This window comes from Tiliqua scincoides, chromosome 12, assembly GCF_035046505.1.
Source record: "Tiliqua scincoides isolate rTilSci1 chromosome 12, rTilSci1.hap2, whole genome shotgun sequence".
NCBI lineage: Eukaryota > Metazoa > Chordata > Lepidosauria > Squamata > Scincidae > Tiliqua > Tiliqua scincoides.
In genome coordinates, this window is record NC_089832.1 from 17,539,020 (window position 1) to 17,560,716 (window position 21,697).

A 21,697-nucleotide genomic window follows, 5' to 3' on the forward strand; every position below is an offset into this window, starting at 1 on the left:
CATGTCAGGTGGGCCCCGTTCGTTTCAATGTTTTATCTTTCATATGCTGGACCAGCTGCTCCCTCCTGCCCGAGGCGCCATCTCAGCCGGTCTCGGCCCGAGCCGGCCCTTCTCGCGCGTCCGCGAGGCCGCCGCAGAGGGCCCTGGGAAGTGTAGTTCGGCGAGCGCGCGCGGCGGGGAGGCGGGCCGAGAGAGGCGCGGCCGAGTGGCGGAGCGGCGGGCCAATGGGGGCGCGGTGACGTCGCGGCCGTCAGGCGGCGCCGCTTCTTGGAGCCGCCGCTCGGCGCATGGAGACGATGCCCTGTCCGGACCGGCGCGCGGGCGGCGGCCAGCAGCAGCCGGCGGCCGCCCACACCCTGTGTTTCGCCGACGCCAGCCCCAGCCCCAGCCCCAGCCCGGACAGCAGCAGCGGCAGCGCGGGCGGCCCCTGCCCCGAGCAGCCTCCCGCCACGCCGCTCGCGCGCCTCCGCCTGCTGCCCATGAACGACCAGATCCGCGAGCTGCAGACCATCATCCGCGACAAGTCAGTGGGGTCTCTGGGCACGTGCAGAGTGTGGGCGAGGGGCCTCTGGGCACGTGCAGAGTGCCGCCAGCGTGGCAGCAAGGGGACCTCTGGGCATGTGGCGAGTGAGTGGGGGCGGCCAGGGGGCCTCTGGGCATGTGCAGAGGGAGTGGGGGCGGCCAGGGGGCCTCTGGGCACGTGCAGATGGGGGCGAGGGGCCTCTGGGCAGTGCAGAGGGAGTGGAGGCGTCCAGGGGGCCTCTGGGCACGTGCAGAGTGTGGGCGAGGGGCCTCTGGGCAGTGCAGAGTACCGCCTGCGTGGCAGCAAGGGAACTTCTGGGCTTGTGGCAAGTGAGTGGGGGTGGCCAGGGGGCCTCTGGGCGTGTGCAGAGGAAGTGGGGGCGGCCAAGCAAATGTCTCTACACGCCCGGCAGGAGCACCCACTGGGTGACTGCACCCCAGCACCCTCTTCCACACTTGCATCCCCTCCAGCAGCAGCATTTGTGACCCCCCCAGGTGTGTGTGCAGCGGAGGAGCGCTGCAAGGATTGCAGCACAAAGCACTTGGGGTGGGGGGTCCAGGCTGCTGCGCCTCCTCCCCAAGGCCTGCTGCTACTCTTGTTTCAGACCCCTGGTTCCGGCTCTCTCCTGCCCAGGCAGGCCCTTGGGGAAGGAGATGCTTGCAGTGGTGGGGAGCCAGTTCATGGAGAGCCAGGAGCTTCCAGCCAGCCTACTTTCACTACTGGAAGAGCCAGAGCTGATGTGGAGCTGGCAAGACTCTGTTCGAAACTGTCCCCTCCCCGTTCACTCTGTAGGATCAAGACTTTCTAAGGCGTCGCTCTGTAGGCTTAGAGGTGAAACCAGAGTCCCTCCGAGCCTCCCTGCAATCCAGAGTAATTCTGGTCCATCCTCATAGGGCTGACGAACAGTGTCCGTAATCCCTGCACAAAGAGATCTGAAACACTTTGTACGTAAAGCTGACTTTGAAGGAGCCGCCTGAGCCTTAGTGGACTTGTGAGAAATAGGGCCCAACTAGGTGTGTCTGGCCAGCTCGGAGGCTGTGTTCTGGGTGCAAGACAGGCAAGGGTGTTGTGTCCAAACTGGAAAGTGGCATTATTCTGTGGTTCTTCAGTGGCTGTAGCAAAACGGAGGCTGAAGGAGCATGAGCGATGCTGTCAGCTGAAGCCTGCGCACAGTTCCATGAGTGGGGTGCTGGATGTCCATCTCTGCTGTCTCACTGTTCCTGGCCTACCTCCAGGTCGGGTTTTGTCATGCAGGGATGGCCTGGTGACAGCTCATCCTGCCTCCACCCATTGGCTCTAGTTGACCAGTCTTGAGAACAATTTCTTAGTACCTCTGAAAGGAAAAGAACAAAAGCCAGGATATCTCTTGGCTAGTTAATCAATTCTGAGGCAAATAAGGATTGATATGACCTGAGGGTAGGTCCAGGTCGATATGAGACCTGATCTCATATGTCCATGAGATCAGACAGAGCTTATCTCATATGTCCATGAGATCAGGCAGAGCTTATCTAACAGAACAGACTGCAGGCATCCCGGCTGAGTCTTGGATCTTGCGCACCTGGTGCAATCCAAGGAGCTTTAATGAGCAGAATCGGGGCATAGTCAATCTCTCTTTGGCAGACCTTTCATATAAAGGCACTGCTGAATCCTGGCAAGTTTAAGGATAGCCACCTATTATTGCTGTTGCAGGAGGTGTGTGCCTCCAAAGTACCCAGCAAGATGTTTGGGCAAGCGAGTGGCCTTCAGTGGTTTCCAATTGTCCCACTTCTAGGTCAGTAAAGATTTCATTTTGGAAAGGTGAAACCAGGGCTGTCAATGCTAGAACAGGATTTGACTCTCTTTTGTTTCTTCTGATCTGATCCTGTGTCTGTCTGCAGGAGTAGGTCTTGCTGAGTTCCATAGAACTTACTTCCAGGTCAGCATAGGATTGCAGCCTCGAAGCAAGTCCCATCACGCTACAGTCTTGCACATACCTATTTTGGAGCAAGTCCCACTGAACTCAGTTGGTGCATGTATATAAAGGGGGTAGCCAAACTTTCTTAATGCAACATCCACAAAAGATTAACTTCAGATGTTTGACAGCTATAAGGGAGATTTTGAGAGCTGCCATATTTCAGAAGCAATTGAATTCTTAAATATAGTTACGCTATGTGACCATTAAACTTGCATTTTAAACCAGTGGACTTCTGGTTTTTATCTGGTAAATAATTATATAGCTCAAAATTTTTAAGTTTACCTTTTATATCAATTGTGAGACAAAAAAGGAGCTCAGGTAACATATTTCTGCAAGCCATACATTATATGTCGGAGAGCTGCATGTGGCTTACGAGCTGTGGTTTGGCCACCCCTGGTGTATAGGAGTGGAATGAAAATAGTATGACTTGGAAATACTTTTCTTGTCATGAGTCTTGGTGCCAACGATAAAGGGGAAAGTGTGAGTTGAAGAAAATAAGTCTGTAGGGGTTGATTTCATAGAAATGCTGATGTTCAGGGCAGCGGTTCTCAAATCTTTTGGTCTCTGGAGCTCTCTACACTCCTAAATGGAGTCTTGGGGGGGCGACCCAGGGAGCTGGCACATGTGCAGAGTGGCCCAGTGGCCAAGCATATGGTGGCTCCATGGGGTGCTTGTAGAGCCCCTGAAGGGGTCTCGGGGAACTCCAGGTCTGCTGGGAGCACACTTTGAGAAACACTGTGCTAGAGAGATGCAGATAACCTCTGACTTTGATTTATGAAGCCTTTGTTATTTGGCTTAATTTTTACAATACTGTATGCATGCTCATTGTTGCAAACACATTTACAGGAGACATAAAAGAAAAAACATCTGCTGTAAGATGTTTTGTATAACAACATATATAAATGCAGGAAATAGCCAGGCTATAGGTCTTCCAACATTCTTAAGGTGTTAGTCATGGTGCTGTAAAGGCTGAATATTTACCTGCTTGGTGAGCTGCTCCTCACTCCACCCTTGAAACAAATTGGTACATGAATGAAAACTTGCACTACTCAGACTTCAGTGCATACTGTTCTGTGAGGTGTCTGAACATGCCCTCAGTGTGTGTCTGATAGATTCTACAATATTGCATTGAAAACAAGATCCAGTGGCCACATGTTACTTGCTGTCTAGGCCACTCTTATCAGCCGCAAATTCCTCTGATCGCAGGTGCAGTGGAGCCCAGGCAGGTGACCTGCAAACCTCAGACATCCCTATGCTTGGTAAATAATACTGCTTAGAAGCTAGCCTCCCTTTCCTTAGTAGCACAAGAGCCTTTCTTATATATTTTTCCAAAACAGAGAGCAGGAACATCCTGTTGGCACATGGCTAAATAAATAACTGATAGTCTAAGCTGCTTTCTCTGAGACTGGGATGGAGACTTGTTGGATCACCCTGCAACTGAAGTTGTGTGCTTGCAAGGCTTTTCCTTTGGAAGCATGACTTTATTCCAATTCATGCACATAAATAAGAAAATTTTGCTGTTAATTATGACTCTGCAATGTGGCAAAGATATATATTCAGATCTATATAAATTTGATTCAAAATCCTTGGCGCTTCTTAAACATAATTTGAAGTAGCTTACAATATCCACATAGCTATCGCAATAAATGTAATATATCCACACTCACGTTTTAGTTTTATTTTTCCCCCCAATGAGCGGAACAGCTTAGTGCATTTTTCTAGGTCTTAATTTACAAATGATCATGCTGTGATCATGCTGCGATCCGTTTTGATGTGCACGTTGGGGGAAGAATACCAAGCAAATCTCTAACAAAAACCCTTGACTTCCGACGGGCGGACTTCCCTCAAATGAGGAGGCTGGTTAGAAGGAGGTTGAAAGGGAGGGTAAAAAGAGTCCAGTCTCTCCAGAGTGCATGGAGGCTGCTTAAAACAACAGTAATAGAGGCCCAGCAGAGGTGTATACCGCAAAGAAAGAAGGGTTCCACTAAATCCAGGAGAGTGCCCGCATGGCTAACCAGCCAAGTTAGAGAGGCTGTGAAGGGCAAGGAAGCTTCCTTCCGTAAATGGAAGTCTTGCCCTAATGAAGAGAATAAAAAGGAACATAAACTGTGGCAAAAGAAATGTAAGAAGGTGATAGGGGAGGCCAAGCGAGACTATGAGGAACGCATGGCCAGCAACATTAAGGGGAATAATAAAAGCTTCTTCAAATATGTTAGAAGCAGGAAACCCGCCAGAGAAGCGGTTGGCCCTCTGGATGGTGAGGGAGGGAAAGGGGAGATAAAAGGAGACTTAGAGATGGCAGAGAAATTAAATGAGTTCTTTGCATCTGTCTTCACGGCAGAAGACCTCGGGCAGATACCGCTGCCCGAACGGCCCCTCCTAACCGAGGAGTTAAGTCAGATAGAGGTTAAAAGAGAAGATGTTTCAGACCTCATTGATAAATTAAAGATCAATAAGTCACCGGGCCCTGATGGCATACACCCAAGGGTTATTAAGGAATTGAAGAATGAAGTTGCAGATCTCTTGACTAAGGTATGCAACTTGTCCCTCAAAACGGCCACGGTACCAGAAGATTGGAGGATAGCAAATGTCACGCCTATTTTTAAAAAGGGAAAGAGGGGGGACCCGGGAAACTATAGGCCGGTCAGCCTAACATCCATACCGGGTAAGATGGTGGAATGCCTCATCAAAGATAGGATCTCAAAACACATAGATGAACAGGCCTTGCTGAGGGAGAGTCAGCATGGCTTCTGTAAGGGTAAGTCTTGCCTCACGAACCTTACAGAATTCTTTGAAAAGGTCAACAGGCATGTGGATGCGGGAGAACCCGTGGACATTATATATCTGGACTTTCAGAAGGCATTTGACACGGTCCCTCACCAAAGGCTACTGAAAAAACTCCACAGTCAGGGAATTAGAGGACAGGTCCTCTCGTGGATTGAGAACTGGTTGGAGGCCAGGAAGCAGAGAGTGGGTGTCAATGGGCAATTTTCACAATGGAGAGAGGTGAAAAGCGGTGTGCCCCAAGGATCTGTCCTGGGACCGGTGCTTTTCAACCTCTTCATAAATGACCTGGAGACAGGGTTGAGCAGTGAAGTGGCTAAGTTTGCAGATGACACCAAACTTTTCCGAGTGGTAAAGACCAGAAGTGATTGTGAGGAGCTCCAGAAGGATCTCTCCAGACTGGCAGAATGGGCAGCAAAATGGCAGATGCACTTCAATGTCAGTAAGTGTAAAGTCATGCACATTGGGGCAAAAAATCAAAACTTTAGATATAGGCTGATGGGTTCTGAGCTGTCTGTGACAGATCAGGAGAGAGATCTTGGGGTGGTGGTGGACAGGTCGATGAAAGTGTCGACCCAATGTGCGGCGGCAGTGAAGAAGGCCAATTCTATGCTTGGGATCATTAGGAAGGGTATTGAGAACAAAACGGCTAATATTATAATGCCGTTGTACAAATCGATGGTAAGGCCACACCTGGAGTATTGTGTCCAGTTCTGGTCGCCGCATCTCAAAAAAGACATAGTGCAAATGGAAAAGGTGCAAAAGAGAGCGACTAAGCTGATTACGGGGCTGGGGCACCTTCCTTATGAGGAAAGGCTACGGCGTTTGGGCCTCTTCAGCCTAGAAAAGAGACGCTTGAGGGGGGACATGATTGAAACATACAAAATTATGCAGGGGATGGACAGAGTGGATAGGGAGATGCTCTTTACACTCTCACATAATACCAGAACCAGGGGACATCCACTAAAATTGAGTGTTGGGCGGGTTAGGACAGACAAAAGAAAATATTTCTTTACTCAGCGCGTGGTCAGTCTGTGGAACTCCTTGCCACAGGATGTGGTGCTGGCGTCTAGCCTAGACGCCTTTAAAAGGGGATTGGACGAGTTTCTGGAGGAAAAATCCATTATGGGGTACAAGCCATGATGTGTATGCGCAACCTCCTGATTTTAGGAATGGGTTAAGTCAGAATGCCAGATGTAGGGGAGAGCACCAGGACGAGGTCTCTTGTTATCTGGTGTGCTCCCTGGGGCATTTGGTGGGCCGCTGTGAGATACAGGAAGCTGGACTAGATGGGCCTATGGCCTGATCCAGTGGGGCTGTTCTTATGTTCTTATGTTCTTATGTAAAGAAAACCCTTTTTTAAAAAAAAAAAATAATAAGCTGCTAAAATTCAAAACCTTAGAACTCTATCCAGAAACTCACATCTATTAAAGTTTAACAGGTACATTAAATGCCTTTTTAAAATGAGTTTTTTACATGCGTTCTGAATGGCAATGAAGTTGTCCGTTTAATGGTTCTCCCTAGAGAGGGAGTTTCAAGGCCTGAAGGAAGCCTTAATGGATTTATTTGCACACTTGCCTTTGTACAAGTAAGCAACAATCTGCACCTGAGACGACAATCCTCTTGGATAAAAATATGGCTTAAATGGATCGTAGTCGAAATGTCGTAGGTCATATTGAATAGTGGGCTGAGGGCATGCATGAATCCAGCATCAAACACACCTGTAAACAGGTACAATATCCCATATCTGTGGTGTTGCAGATCCCATGCTTGCTGTAGTGTTAATGCTGTGGCTGGGTCTCTAGTGACTCTGGATGGATCCTCCCACATCTTCCCTCCCCCTTCTTCTTTGTTATGTTGGTCTCTTTCTCAAAGATTCACTTTGCTTTTCTGCTTTTATTTATTCTCTTTTTTTCTGCCAGAGTTCCTTTCTCCTTCTGCCTCTGGTTTCAGATTTCCTGGTGAATCAGAGCAGTTGTGGTTTAGTGCAAGGGGTTGGCTTTTGTTTGCAGGAAGTGTTGATTGTGTTATTGACTTGGGCAGCTTTTTTTAAGAAGATCAAACTTCCTCTATCTTCTTTCAAATTTATGGCCAACTGGACATGAGTCACTTTTGTCTATAAAGCCCATGGAGTTACTGGTCTGTGGCAAGTTCCTGGTCTTAGACGTACGTTCTGAAATGTACAGTACAGGAATTGTGTTCATGTGCAGCTAACAGTAAGGCAGTGCCATTATCAGTTGTGTCCTCGAGGACAAGAATTGCAGCTTCTTGCTTTCTCCAACATTTCACGTTTATTATAGCCGCACCCAGTTGTGCCACAGTGCCTTGGGTGGTGTCAACATTTCCATTACAAAACCTTGTTTTCTGAGTGTTAATAAAGTTCCTCCTCATTAGAGTGGCAACTTTAATATCTTGCTGGGTATGAAGTATTTGTTTTGCAAAATTCAGTTTAACGTGTTATAACGGTGCTGTTGTGTTAGATGCAGAAAAATCAAGTATGCATGGAGAGCATGTGAAGAATGCTTGGCAGACCAACTTGTCTATGGTCAGAAGCACATTCCTGTGAGCCTGAGTACCACTGGCTTGGCTAAAATGGTCCTGTCATTAGAGAAGCATGTTCCAGCATACTGTGCAAAAGCAAAAAGTAGGCATGATGGATTAAGTGGTCTAATACATAATGTTGAGGAACGTAAGAAGAGCCGTGCTGGATCAGGCCAATCTAGTCCAGCTTCCTGTAACTCACAGTGTCCCGCCAGATGCCTCAGGGGGCACTCAGGACAACAAGATACTTGCATCCTGTTGCCACTCCCTTGAATGTTATGTGATTGCTGGATGCAACTGACCTGGTCCAGGATTTTTTCAAGGCCCAAGTCATGGGGCTGTTTTATGACCCAGACTTCATCTGCCTCCACTGCCTGTCCTTGACAGACTCGGGCGAAGGGGATACACCAGGAAAAAAGACACTCAAAACATTTGCCCCCCCCATATGTACATGCTTGTAAACTATATTATAAGGCATTATATTCCCCTGGGGGCTGGGGATAAGAATAGGCCCTCAGTTTGGCTGTACTTGTTGTAAGAGGCGACTAAACAGCCACCGGGTAGATGGGACTCGTCAGCCTGGGAAGGCAGCTCATCTGAGAGAAGGAAAACTGATCCCAAACCTCCACTGCCTTGTGGCTACATCCAGTTATGGAAAAGGCTTCAGGAGTCAACCTTGAGGCCAAATCCGGAGTCCCCGAGGCAGTTCATGGCTGAACACAGTCCCGTTCTGGCAACTCCTGCGATGCCGCTGGAACCAACCGTATTGGCCTCTGCCTTTCCATTGGACCATTTCAGCGACGTGGAGAGGGGGGATTTGCTGCATGGGTAACAGCCTATTCTCCATACCTACTTTACCCAGGCTTCGCGCACTGGAGAGGACACTCTGTTCCAGAACCACCATTCAGAGCGTTACACCATGGTCTTCCGAGACTGAAGGATGCCAACAATATTATAGGGCAGGAACCCAGCCGTTTGCAGGGCAATTAGCAGCTAACTAATTTTTGAATAGCATCAGGGCTTGAGTGAATTAGTTATCTGATTTTTCCATCACCCTGTTTTCACTGGAGGCTTTGTGGGACCCACCAGAAATGGGGTCATGACACACCAAGTGGGTCCCGACCCACAGTTTGAGAAACATTGAATTAGTAACTTCTTGCTAGAAGTGCGTGGGCTTGAAAGGGGCAAAAATTGCTTCCTGCGGGTCAGTTCGCTGTAGGCAGCTTGCTTTAAACTTTTGTCAGGAGAGATTGGGCAGCTGAGGGAGGTTTTATCCATTGCTCCGCAGACCCCTTCTAGTGGAAAAGGACGTTCTGGCTGGTGTCTGAAGAATTGTGTCACGAGTTCTGTGCACCCTGGGGGAGGCCGAGCGTGTCTTGAGTAGCAGCCTTTGATGCCGCCTGGCACATTGCTTTTGAAACTGAAGGGGCTTTGGAGAGCAGCTTCTGATGTGGCATGGCAGGGTTGCTGTGTTAAACGTCAGATCTCTTCCTGGGCATGCATAAGCTTTTGTGTGTGCCAAGAGTAGCTCCTTAAGTCCCAGCCAAGGCGGTTGTGTGGGGGCCCCAAGATGGCGTCTCCAGAAATACCTGTCTTGTTCTTGCTTTACTATTGAGTGATGTTGAGTGATGACTGTATAAATGCAGTCAATCTGCATGCTCTTTTTCTGCTGTTTCACTTATCCATGGGGATCACTTACCCTGTGCCGTCCGCTGCCTGTTCTCAGCTATCCACAGCTATTCTAAAGCTTTCTTGAGGCTATCTGTGGTGGCCATCTTACAGCTACCCACTGCTGCTGTTCCTGACCAGGTTGACTACCCCTTCCCCTAACCCAATTGACCTAATAGAATCAAAGATTCAGTATCTGCTGGTTTTCAGGAACCTAACCCCAGCGGATAACAGGAATTGACTGTAACTCACTTCAGGATGAAAAGCTCATTTAATATGGAGGCCTACGACTGAACAGATGTCCAGTAATGCTCCACAAAGACCATTTTGTTAAACAGGCACCAGAAACTCATAACGTGGTTCACCAAATGGTCTCCTGAACTGATGGCAAGTCCAAGACCTATACTACATCAAGAGCTTGGTGCAGTACAGCTGCAGAGTTACAAGTGGCACTTGCATGTGTATTTTCTAAGTGCAAGCTGGAAATAAATCACTGGGTGAATCTGCCAAGCAGCTAAGGTGGTCGTGGAGACTTTCCTCCAGGTGTTCACCTGCAAACGGTTGGCAGGTGGCTGCTGGAGAGGGGGCTTTTTCTAGGGTTGTACTGTGACTGTAACTCTCTTCATGAAGAGCCCTGCCACAATGATGACTTCTATATTGGCTGTCAGTGCACTGCTGAAGATTCAGGAGCATGTAGTGGTATGCACTGTTTATGTAGATCCATGACTAAGGCAATTGTGGCCCTGTCTATGCCAAGGACGCTTCCTAAAGTGCACCTAATGCTCTCCTGAACTTGGTTGGCAACCTTCAGTCTCGAAAGACTATGGTATAAGCCTACAGCACTCGGTATTCCAGTGACTTTTCTTTCTTACATTGCCCTTGAAGCTCCTGTGAACTGTGTATGAAGCACCCCAATACACAAGAGTTGCAAGCTTAGGTTGTCAAATGCCTGCCCTGACAGGTCTATTATTAACCTACCCATCATCATTGTTCTTCAACGTGTGGGCCACAAGCCCAATGGGGTTGTGATGCCTCATTTGGGGGGGAGGCAGTCACAGCAGCCTTTCAAAGCTTGTGCAAGAGAAGGCTTGGATCCAGTCCAATAATGGTTCTGCCTTATCAAAACTTAGTTCTTGATCATCCTGCACAACTTCTCATTGTCCAATTGTGCTCAGGCTGTGACCTCACAGGGTTGTTGTGAAGACACAAGTTGTAGGGGCAGGCGACAGATCAAGTTCTGGGAAGTGAGCGGGATTAGCAGTGGATCTCCAGTCTCATACATTGTTTGCTTGTTTATTGGGGTTGTGAGACCACTGTTGTAATTTAAGGAAACAGGGCTTTTTCCTTGGGGTTCAACAGAGGAACAGAAGACTCAAGAAAGTGATTACTGCACTTTTTATGGCACAGCTGGTAACATCCTGTGTTTAAAGGCCACAGCAGCTGTTTAAGGGACAGTCATGACTTGCATTCATCCATTCAAGTACTGAATGTTTGCAAATGTCTCTTGTTTACAGTGGTATACAGAGCTTATTGGGCAGAATTTACAGTCGCCTTGTAAAAGGTTCATTCTTCGCACAGAGATTATACTGCCTGATTTCAAGGTTAATACTGGCAATGCTGCCATTTGCAATAAAAAGGGATTTGAGAGCTGGTCTCCATAGAAGCAGCTCCGAGTGTGTGTGTGTGTGTGTGTGTGTGTGTGTGTGTGTGTGTGTTACAGTAAAATCCATGGTTAATGGGAGGCAAATTTAACTGTTGGTTTTGCTTATATGGCTGTGGTTTATTTTTAACAACTGTCTGTTTTGACCCTAAATGCTTGTACCAGTGGCACATCTTCAGAATTGGAGTGTAAATCTCCCAGCAATCAGTTTGCTTCTGGCCTTGTGCTTAGTATATGTATTCAGTTATTTTAATTCAAGCAAAATACAGGTGGGCCCTGAGGGCTTCCCTGGACCTCCTAATGCATTATAAGGCATTAAATGTCACTTCTGGTTTTTCACATGCTATCAAGCTATCTACCTTGGCCATGTCTAAGGCCTTAGGAAGTCATTCCTTCGTAGCTGAGCAAGATAAGTTTCCAGTGCCATAGCAAAACAATTGTAGTGGCAACCCAAGAATTAAGCTTGCCGGGTGAGAGGGAACAAACTTTGGGGCATTTAGCAGTATGTGGAAAGGGCCAAAATATAACCTATTACTTGTAATCCTTGAAATAATCCTATTTGCCCTGAAATGTGTGGGCAGCCTCACCAAGCATTAAAACCCTTTGCCTGTTCCTGTTCACGCAGCCAGCATTTGTAAGCATTTTTGTTGTACCTTGCTGGTGTAACATACCACTGTTGGGTTTCCTTTAAAGATACTGCATAATGAAAAATCACAAGTTGAATTGTGCATTTTTACTCAGATGCTATCTGAAATATTCTACCCCTAGATCTTGCATCAAGATCATCTTATATGTTGCTTCTGAGCTACTTAACAATGATGCAGATCCGTTTTAAGTTGGTCTCTCACTGAAGTGACATTTTGTTCACTCTCTAGGACTGCCAGTCGGGGTGATTTCGTATTTTCAGCTGATCGCTTGGTGAGTTGGTGCTTTTTTACCCTTGCAATTGTGTCTTCTGCATTAGCAGGGTTATTATGTTTTTGTCATCAGGTTTGGAGAGAAATTGAGTGTTTTTTTCAAATACGCTGGTTGGTTGTAAATGTTCAAATAGCCACTAGGAGGTTTATTAAAATATCAGTGCTCCTGGGCTATCATCCTAGGTACATTTACTTCGAATAGTGGTGAGACTTGCTTCCAGTTAAGCCATTTCTGCCCAATGTCATCTATATTTAACAGGGATTGAATGTGTACATTTGTGGGTTGGGCAGAAATGGGTTAAGTATGACTAGGACTGGGCTGTTCAAAGCAGGAGTTCCCAGACTACGACCCACAGGCCACATCCAGCCCCCCAATGCACTTTCATTTGCCTGCTGTGTTTGGTGGCATTATAATTACAGACACCCCTCTCCCCATGTCCTCCTCTTCCCCCTCCTGAGTCACTACCATGAACCACCTTCCTCTTGCTGGATGTCTGTGGCTTGAATTTCTGTCACAGAGTCCAGCAGAGAGAGAGGCACACACACATCTATCTCCCTAACCCAGTGATTTTCAACCAGTGTGCCATAAAAGACTTCCAGGAAATGACCAGAAGCCACTTTTGGTCACACCTGGAAGGTGTTCTGGAGCCCATGGAGTGGGCTGCGGGCCTCCCCGCTCCTCAGAGCACCTTCAAGGCACAAACCAGAAGTGGCTTCTGGTTGTGTTCTGGAGGCCCATGAAGTGTACTGCAAGTCCAGTGCTATTTCCAGAGGTCTCAGCATGGCGCCCAGGTAAGGAATTGCAGCATTAGATGCTGAACTTCAGCATTTGTAGAATTTGTTATCCTCGGGGGTTTCCAGAACGAAACTGCTGCAGATAACGTGGGACCACTATATAATTGCAGTAAGAGATTCACATGTGACAGTGTATGCAGGCATACATGTGTTTCTTATATGGACGCGTGTCATATTCAAAATGTCGCTAAATTGAATACTCCTGTTCTCATGAAAAAAACTCATTGCTGAAATGCACTGCCTTGCATTGTCAGGATATTCACATAAATGAGAGCTAGATGTTTCTTGCACATCTCAAAGGGCCAGAGGACAAACAGGTAAATTACACTCTATTTCTTGCTTGTGCAGATTCAGGTGAAGAGGAATCTGCAATGGTTCCCAATGTGCTTGTCCTTGTTCCTCTGTTCTCTCAACTCATTGAAGGTGTTGTGCCAGCTAGAGGGAGAGGCTGACATCTTCATTCTTAAGGCGCAGTCTGAGGGCAAAACTCCTGGTGGCTTTTTGTGTTGCAGAAGGGTAGCGTTGGCTCACCTGTCTGACAGGTGCGGAGATACTGTTCACAGGAATGCTCTGCCTGCTGGTTGGGCTGCAGCTCCAGCATGTGTCAGAGCGACAGCTAGGTTTCGTGTCCCCTGTGTGGAGCAGTGCTCCTTACATTGGGAGCTCTGTGCGTCTGACTGCTTTGTGTTGTTAAGCACTAAGACAAACTGGTAGATTTGCAGCTGCGAAGTGCAAAGCACTGAAAAAATGGGCTGGGATCGTGTAACTAGCCCTGCAATCCCTGGGACCTGCATTTTTTGAACAGCAGCTGTGCTGTAAAAGCCAGGATGTGACCATCTTAACTTGATGACTAGGCTTGGCAGGTGTGTGTACATGGGAGATCAAGGCTGATCTGCCATGAAATCATCTGAGCAGAAGAATCCTGAACTATGTACCCTTTGCAGAAACATCAGCATGTTAAGGAGGCATCTAAAGAGAGATGGCTGGTAGTTTTTCAAGTCTCTCCCCTGCCCTCCTTGTCCAAGGAGCTTGCATGTCGTAGATCTGACTTGCAAGTAAGCAACTGTGAAATAGCTTGGACACTTTCTGTGTTAAATGGCTTGTATGTACTGCAGACGGTCGAATAAATTCAACAGGACTTGTTTCTGAATAGTTCCAAGGTACGAGGGAGGTGTGCCTCCACAATGAATATGGAAAAATACTCTAATTTATTGAAATTGAATCCTAAACTGTGGTGGTGGTTTCTCTCTTCTCTCTCTCTCACTCTGTTTTATAGATCAGGCTTGTGGTCGAAGAGGGATTGAATCAGCTGCCATACACAGAATGCACAGTAACCACTCCAACAGGTAATATGGAGCTTATGGGCTAGTGGAGGAGTGAGCTAGGGTTTGGTGTGAGCAGGGCTGTCCTGTGATTTCCTGTCACCTGTGGTGGCATGCCAAATGATACCCCCTTACCTGAGCCAGCCTCTGCTGCTCCCACTCTTTAGCGATCCAACTCAGCACTTTCCTCCCCTTCACGTTCCTCCTTCCTTTTTGTCCTTTTCCAATTCTGGGAGGAGCAGTAGAAGTATGTAGACAGTCAGATGTGATCCATCTTGGCGCTTTCCTCCCCTCCACATTCCTCCTTCCTCTCTGTCCTTTTCCAATTCTGGGAAGAGCAGTAGAGGCAGGTAGACAGTCAGCTGGGCAATCACCACCAATCTGTTGCCTGAGGCAACTGCTTTAGTTGGCCTCATGAATGGGCCAGTCCGTAGATTCAACCCCAGCTGTATGTTGCATGTTGCCAGTAGTAGCACGAGTGGTTCTTGGGCATGCTAGGAACTTGTGCATCATTCAAATTAGCCCTTGGACAACAATCCTGCTTTTAGAAGTAGCAGCACTTTTGCTGGGAGAAGGACCAAGGCACTGAGTGTTATGAAAGAGGGAGGAGCAGTTGGGGAGAAGTATAAAAATTCCTTTCTGTTGAGTGCAGTTCCCCTTTTTGCTAGCTGGAATATCACAGAGCCTGATGTTGCTAATTCCAAATGTTCAGAATAGCCGAGCAAGTTCTGGAAATTATTGTTGCTTAATTTGGAAATACCCTCTGCAACGGTGATGGACATATCCAAAACCACCTCTGTCAAGCCGATCGTCTGATGATCTGAGCAGGTCTCTGGGCTGTGTAAAAAATATTTTGGGCCTGAAGGGATTAGAGTGCCTCCGGCTTGCTCACCTTGAAATAGGACATTAAAGTGTCCGTGAAAAGAGAACCACTGTTTGATTACTGGTCGTGTGCATGTGTCTTTTGAACAGGGTACAAGTACGAAGGGGTGAAATTTGAGAAGGGGAACTGTGGAGTCAGCATAATGAGAAGTGGTAGGTTGCTTCTTAAAACTTTGTGGTTTTTTGTCGGTGTTATTTCAGTGCAGTAACCACTGTTTCTTGCAAAGTTATTCCTGAAATGAATATACCTGGCGTCTCAAGGAAATGGGCACACATTCTGCAGCATCAAATGTGTTCTGCTATACAGATTGGCCCTTTGTATCTGTGGGGAATCTGTTCCTGTAGGGCTCCCCACATGGACTACCAAACCTACAGCTATTAAGATCAGTGGAGGGGGAGCCTTTGGAGGACTTCTGGAAATGTCTCCCATGCATATCTGTAGGTGTTTTGAGGCATACAGAAGTTGCGTGTAGCCTTTGCACACCTCAGAAAGCCTCCTGGTTTGATGAGAAACTGGAAGTGCCAGTCCAAAGCGTGTGACCTCCCATGCCTCGGAACACCTCCTGGGCACAACCGGAAGGCACTTCTGGTCATGTCTGGGAGGTTTGGTGAGGCCCTCAGATGCAGGTCTGGACCTGCTTTAAGTCAAATCCAGAGCTTGTTTAAACATTTGTACGTTTTTTGGAGACATCCTGTAGAGGCATCCACCAAATAAGTTATGCACAAGTAACCTAAGGAAAATAAAGGGGACTGCAGGCAGAGGGAAGTCTGAAAACTACTTTTCTCAGCTAGTGGTTTGTTCCATGCACGCATTTTAATTGCCAGTTTTGACACAATGCTTCTTTGCTCAGTTTCTCATGGAAGAAGGAAGAGGGCATGTTTGCTGTTTCTCCCGTGACACCCATTGTTTCCCTTGCTGCCACAGTGCTTGCCTTTCATATTCATTGCCCTTGGGTGACATCAGCAGATTTTGAATATCCAGATGTCTGTTGCGTTCAGGGACCCAAATGGCGCAGAAGTCATTCAGTTAAAAAATGGGTGGATCCTTTGATTTATCTGTCGGGTTACATGTACAGTGACATGCTAGTGAATGATGGTTAGAATAGTCCAAGGGTTTCAAGCATGTTTCATACAGTGGGCCAAGTAGCACTCATGGTGCCTGCTGAGGGCTGAAAGTGATGATGTTAAACAGGAAGTGACATCATTAAGCAGGTTATGACCAGAAATAAACACTTTGTTCTCACTTAGGAATTTGTTAGCTGCAAATGACAGAAGAGAAAATGGGCCAGTCTTGTTCAAATTATCAAGATATGGGATAGCCCAGTGATCATGTGGGCTGCCCTTTCAACAGTGCTGCTTCTGCTAAGGCACCGCTTTGTAACTCAGCAGCTGACAGTGGCAGGAGGAGGGGCTGAATCCAGCCCTCAGGCCTTATGTTTGGCACTCCCAATAGTCTGAACTGGTCTGGATATTCCCCAATGTGTAAGTCTCTCCTGTCTTCTTTCCCGCATGAAGGAGAGGCGATGGAACAAGGTTTGCGAGACTGCTGTAGATCTATCCGAATAGGGAAGATTCTTATACAGAGCGATGAAGAGACGCAGAGAGCCAAAGTGTATTATGCAAAGTTTCCACCAGATATCTACAGGAGAAAAGTACTGCTCATGTACCCAATCCTAAGTAAGCATTTTGAAAGATGGCTTGTGTGGTGGTGGTGTCTTGCCAAAGGCAGTTTGACTATACTGTGTGCTTTGTTAGAGTACTTTGTTGGAAAGCAGATCTGCTGTGTCCGGTGGAAGTAAATCTTTGACTCACCTTGGCTACGCAGGACAGGATTTTTTGAGGTTTACCAGAGTACACATTGGTTATACCCTTTTATCCAACAGTGCTTTGAACTGTAAAATGGTCGTGCTGGGGTGACATGTCTAATGAAGTAAAATAAAAGTCCCTGAGTGCAAAGTACCAAGCAGGGCATTGATCTAGCTCAGCCAGTAGGACATCACCATTTTGAATAGAGACCTTTTGCTAATTAGAAAATTTAATGGAATGAGTGCTGATTGGATACAGTTTCATTCAGTTCTCTTTAACCCAGCAATTTATGATACATCCTTGTAAAATGTGCATTAGGTGCTGATGAAGCCTTCATAATGGGAGTCAACCCCCAACTGAAAATGTATCCGATGGATAATTATAATGGGATTAGTTTTAAGATGCAGTTCTCATTAAAAATTGAGGTGCAGTGACGTCACTAGGATTCACGTCACCCGCTGTGGGAGGCCTGCGCGTCACCCCGTGCCGTGGGCGGGGCAACGTCCAGGTGGTGGGCGTGGTGATGTGTCATCGCCCCGCCCCCACTGGTTTTTTGGCTGTACCTTTTGTTAGAACACAGATATTTCAATGTGGTTTGTTTCATTGCATTCTGCATGAAATTATGCATTGATTGATATTTAACATGATGGTCTTATTCCTCCAAATTCCGATTTTAGTGATTTTGAAAACTTGTAGAGTCTCTCTCTCTCTCTCTCTCTCTCTCTCTCTCTCACACACACACACACACACACACACACACACTTACTAACACCTTATTGCAGCAGTTCTCAAACTTTTAGCACTGGGACCCACTTTTTAGAATGACAATCTGTCCAGGACCCATTGGAAGTGACATCATCAAGCAAATTAAAATAATTATAAATAATTAAATTAAAAAAATAATTAAATAAGGTGGAGCCAGTCCTGTTCCACCAAGTGAATCTACTCTGAAGTAAGTCCTATTGTGGTCAATGGGGTTTACTCTGAGGAAAGTGTGGGTAGAATTGCAGCCTGTGAGCCCAAGCCTATGCATGTCTACTCTGAAGTAAGTCCCAAAGTGGTCAATGGGGCTTATTCTCAGGAAAGTGTGGGTAGGATTGCAGCCTGTGAGCCCAATCCTATGCATGACTACTCAGAAGTAATTCCCATAGTGGTCAATGGAGCTTACTCTGTAGTCTGCCTGCAATAACAACCCCCCAAAAAGAATCAGTGAGATTTCCAGCCATCCCCAGTGCCCAGTTTAAAGTTCTTCTATTTCAGGCATATCAAGATAAGGACCCACCTGGCTTTTCAAGCGCAAAATAGAAAGCATTCCACTTACCAGTTCAAGCCACTTTTTTGCCTTTTTTAGTGGGCGGGGGGGGAGGCTGCCTTCTGGAGCATTTGTTGCACTCCAGCTCCATCGGATTGGGACCATTCTGGTGTCCTCTCATTCCCCTTTACCTGACCACCAACCAAGGCACGTCTGCCTACTCACGAGTAAACACGACCATGAGTCTGAGTTTACTTTCCATAGGGCTCCATAGATTAGCAGCTGGGAGGGCGGAACCTCCTTGGGCGTTTTTGGGGGCTGCATTCCTTGGATGAGGACCATTCTGATGTCCTTGGAGTCCTCTCAGCCTGCCCTTTCTGACAGACTATGGCAAGTATGCCTACTTGCGAGTAAATGCGCGATACGGCTCACTTTCACTTTCCATAGGGATCCATGCATTTTTCCTTCCTGTTTTTTGGCCATAACTTTTGAATGAAAGGAGCGATTTCGGTTTGGTTTTTTGCATTACACTCCACTGGACATTCCGCATCCAACAGTGTATGGCATGATGGGGTAGCTCCTAATGCCGCGGTTTTAGCATGTCACCCCCTGGCGTGTCACGCGGTGCGGCCCGCACCCCCCTAGCGACACCACTGTTGAGGTGTGGCTGTTTCCTGTTACTGCTACCTTGTGTGCTCAGCTAGAAGGAAAGGCCGGGTATTGATCGTTCAAAGAAATAACCTGATGCTGGATCACTGAGGGAGCATCAAGTGATCCATTGCCAGTGTGGTGTTGGCTTGCAATGCAGCAAGCAATCGCAGTTGGTGTTAAAGTAGTCTTCAGCGCAGTGGGTTTTGCATGGGTTGTCTGAAGCAAAACGAATGGTGAGCAGTGATTCTGATTTGGATGTGCACAATTGGGATGACATAATAGAAGAATTCCTCTTATCCCCTCCCCCTTCTTCCTTCAGGCACTGGCAACACTGTGATCGAGGCTGTAAAAGTTCTTATAGAACATGGAGTTCAGCCAAGCGTCATAATCTTGTTGAGTCTATTCTCTACACCCCACGGTAAGCCACCACAGCGGGATGGGTGTGTTGGATGTATAACAGAAAATCGCATCATGCCGTGCTTTGATTTTTAATAGTTTTGTTGGCCTGTCACTAGGCAGGCCCCCATATCCACAGATTCAGTTCCCTGTGGATCTGCAGATCCAGGGGTCCCCCACATGCCCATTAGTGTACCTTTGTTTTATGTAGAAGTGCTTGCAGCATGAGTGCTTCTTGTTTAATAATCTTAACTGAAGAACCAAATGTTCAGGGAACTAGGCTGCCCACTAGAGGGTGACTAACAGGAAACAGGATTCCTGCTAGTCTCTCTGGAGCATGCAGGCTAGTTGCGTGCACATTTGGCTCTTCGGTTAAGGGCCGCTATATGTACAGGTATCCCCCATATCCATGGTTACTGTATCTGTGAGGGGGATGGAACCCCTGCAGTTACTGGGGCCCACTTGTATTCTGTTCACCCGAGTGAAAGAACAGATCTCCTGTATTTAGAATAAAATGAGTAAATTTTGTGGAAGGCACTGGAGCAGTGCTCCTCAACTTTGAACCCAACTCGATGGAGTCATTGGCAGATACAGTTCGTATAGAAATGTCTTTGTCTTCAAAAGACAGCTGGCACAAGCAGCACTTCAAATTCTGAGCTTAAGGGGCACATATCCACACACAGAATATTCAGCCTTGGCTTTTAACTTGTAAGTCAGTAGTGACCCCTTATGGCTGGTCAGTGTTGGGATGACTAAGCCAGAGAAAATGTTTCAGTCAATTTGGTGGAAATTCCAGAAATTCAGTTTTGGTAAGTGACAGTAATGTCTTCAGGGATCACTATGAAACTTGTATTCTAGAGAATGTAGCAAGTAAGTACTGGTTTTTATTACCTTGTCTGTAAGTCACAGCAAGGTAAATACGACAAAATTGATATATGCAGCATAGTTGAATACAAATCTCTAGCTCAATAAATATGTTGCATCATAAACTAGAGTGCTGCAAGAGCACCAAACGCACGAATGGTCATAAAGTGAACCTTTTAACATGCAGTGCAAAAAAGACCACTTTCAGTTAATGATTGAAAACAGTGTTGGTAAACTCTGCCTTTAAAGCACCTATTGCAAGGACAGATGGAGGTGGGAAGACTTGTCTAGTGACAAGGTTCTCATACTTATCCTCGGTACCCTTTCCATGTCATGACGTTGCAAGGGACCGTGGGATTCGTTCTGAATTTTTTTCTGCTCTCGGCACATGGAGGGTCCTAGTCTGGCCCACTTGGCTTCGCTGTTTGGATGGACAGAGGCCATGGGAGACTCATTTGAAAGTTGGCTGCTGCTAGTTGAGAGTTGCAGCAGTCTTCAGCCAGATGTTTGTAAGACCTTGTCTGAATTTTAGATTGCAGTACAGGGGGCCCTCCTTATCCGTGGGCTCAGCATCCACAGATTTGAGCATCTGTGGATGCCGAGTCTGCGCCTGAGAGGGCCTCCCGGATGCGATTGGAAGCTGCTTCTGGTTTGCATCAGCAACTTCCAGTTGCATCTGGGAGGCCTTCTGAGGAGGCTTCAGTGGGCTTGGTGCGGCCTCCATATAAGTTACTGCAACCCTGGTCCCCCACTGATTTCAGCATCCTCAGATTTTGTATCTGTGGGGCATTGTGGAACTAATCCCCTGCGGTACAGAGGGCCCACTGCACATAGTTTAGCTTACAAAACACTATCGAGGGACAAGAATCTTTTGAGATTTCTTTGTATGACATATTAAGAGTTTTACATTGGCAGGAATTGCTACTCTCAGCATGTGCTTAAGTAAGATCATTGAAGTCTGTACACATGTGGTGAGGTCTAAATGCAGTGGAAAAACGCAAGTGAAATGAGACCCTGTGGTGGTGGGTGACAACTTGTAGAGCAAGAGATGTGTTTTGCTAAAATGCTGGCTTCAATTATTCTCTCCTTTCCCCTTTTTAAAGGTGCCAAATCAATAATCCAAGAATTCCCAGAGATCACAATCTTAACCACAGAAGTTCACCCTGTTGCACCAACACACTTTGGACAGAAGTATTTTGGAACGGACTGAAGTACTTAAACTGTTCGTTTTATTGCTATATGATTTTTTCTACGTTTTATAATTTTAAAGGGAGGTATCTCTGGGCGTACTTCACATCTCTTTTGTCAAAGGTTAAACAAAGGTGACCTTGGCCAATTTTTAAAAAAATGTTATTTAAAGGGGGAAATATTTGACCTTGTGTTGATTTTTATTTTATTTTAATAATGAGTTGGACAATAACGAAGCACATCTGGTTACTACAGACTTCTGGTGATGCTGCGTTTCCAAATGGCTGGACTAAAAAATTTCTCTTTCTTTATTTATTCATTCTTCCATAGCCAGTTTAAGTGGCTTCTTGCAAACGCAAAATAAAATAAATGTGAAGGCAAAATGACACCTTTCTCCAATTCTTCAGTTCTCACAGCTTACTGCAGGGCTTTTCAAACTGGGGCGTCGCGACGCCCCAGCCTGCGAGCACTGGCCTCTGCCCCCTTAAGGGGCT

At 46.8% G+C, this 21,697-nt stretch overlaps 1 protein-coding gene across 1 annotated transcript; it reads left to right on the forward strand.

Moving 5' to 3' along the window:
• The first annotated feature begins 280 nt into the window (after nt 1–280).
• UPRT (uracil phosphoribosyltransferase homolog) lies at nt 281–21,586 on the forward strand. Its single transcript, XM_066640098.1, has 7 exons — nt 281–523; nt 12,006–12,048; nt 14,119–14,188; nt 15,137–15,199; nt 16,562–16,723; nt 19,075–19,173; nt 21,119–21,586. Exons 1-7 carry the CDS (start codon nt 288–290, stop codon nt 21,223–21,225), a joined length of 780 nt encoding a protein of 259 aa, XP_066496195.1. The 5' UTR covers nt 281–287; the 3' UTR covers nt 21,226–21,586.
• Nucleotides 21,587–21,697: the final 111 nt, after the last annotated feature.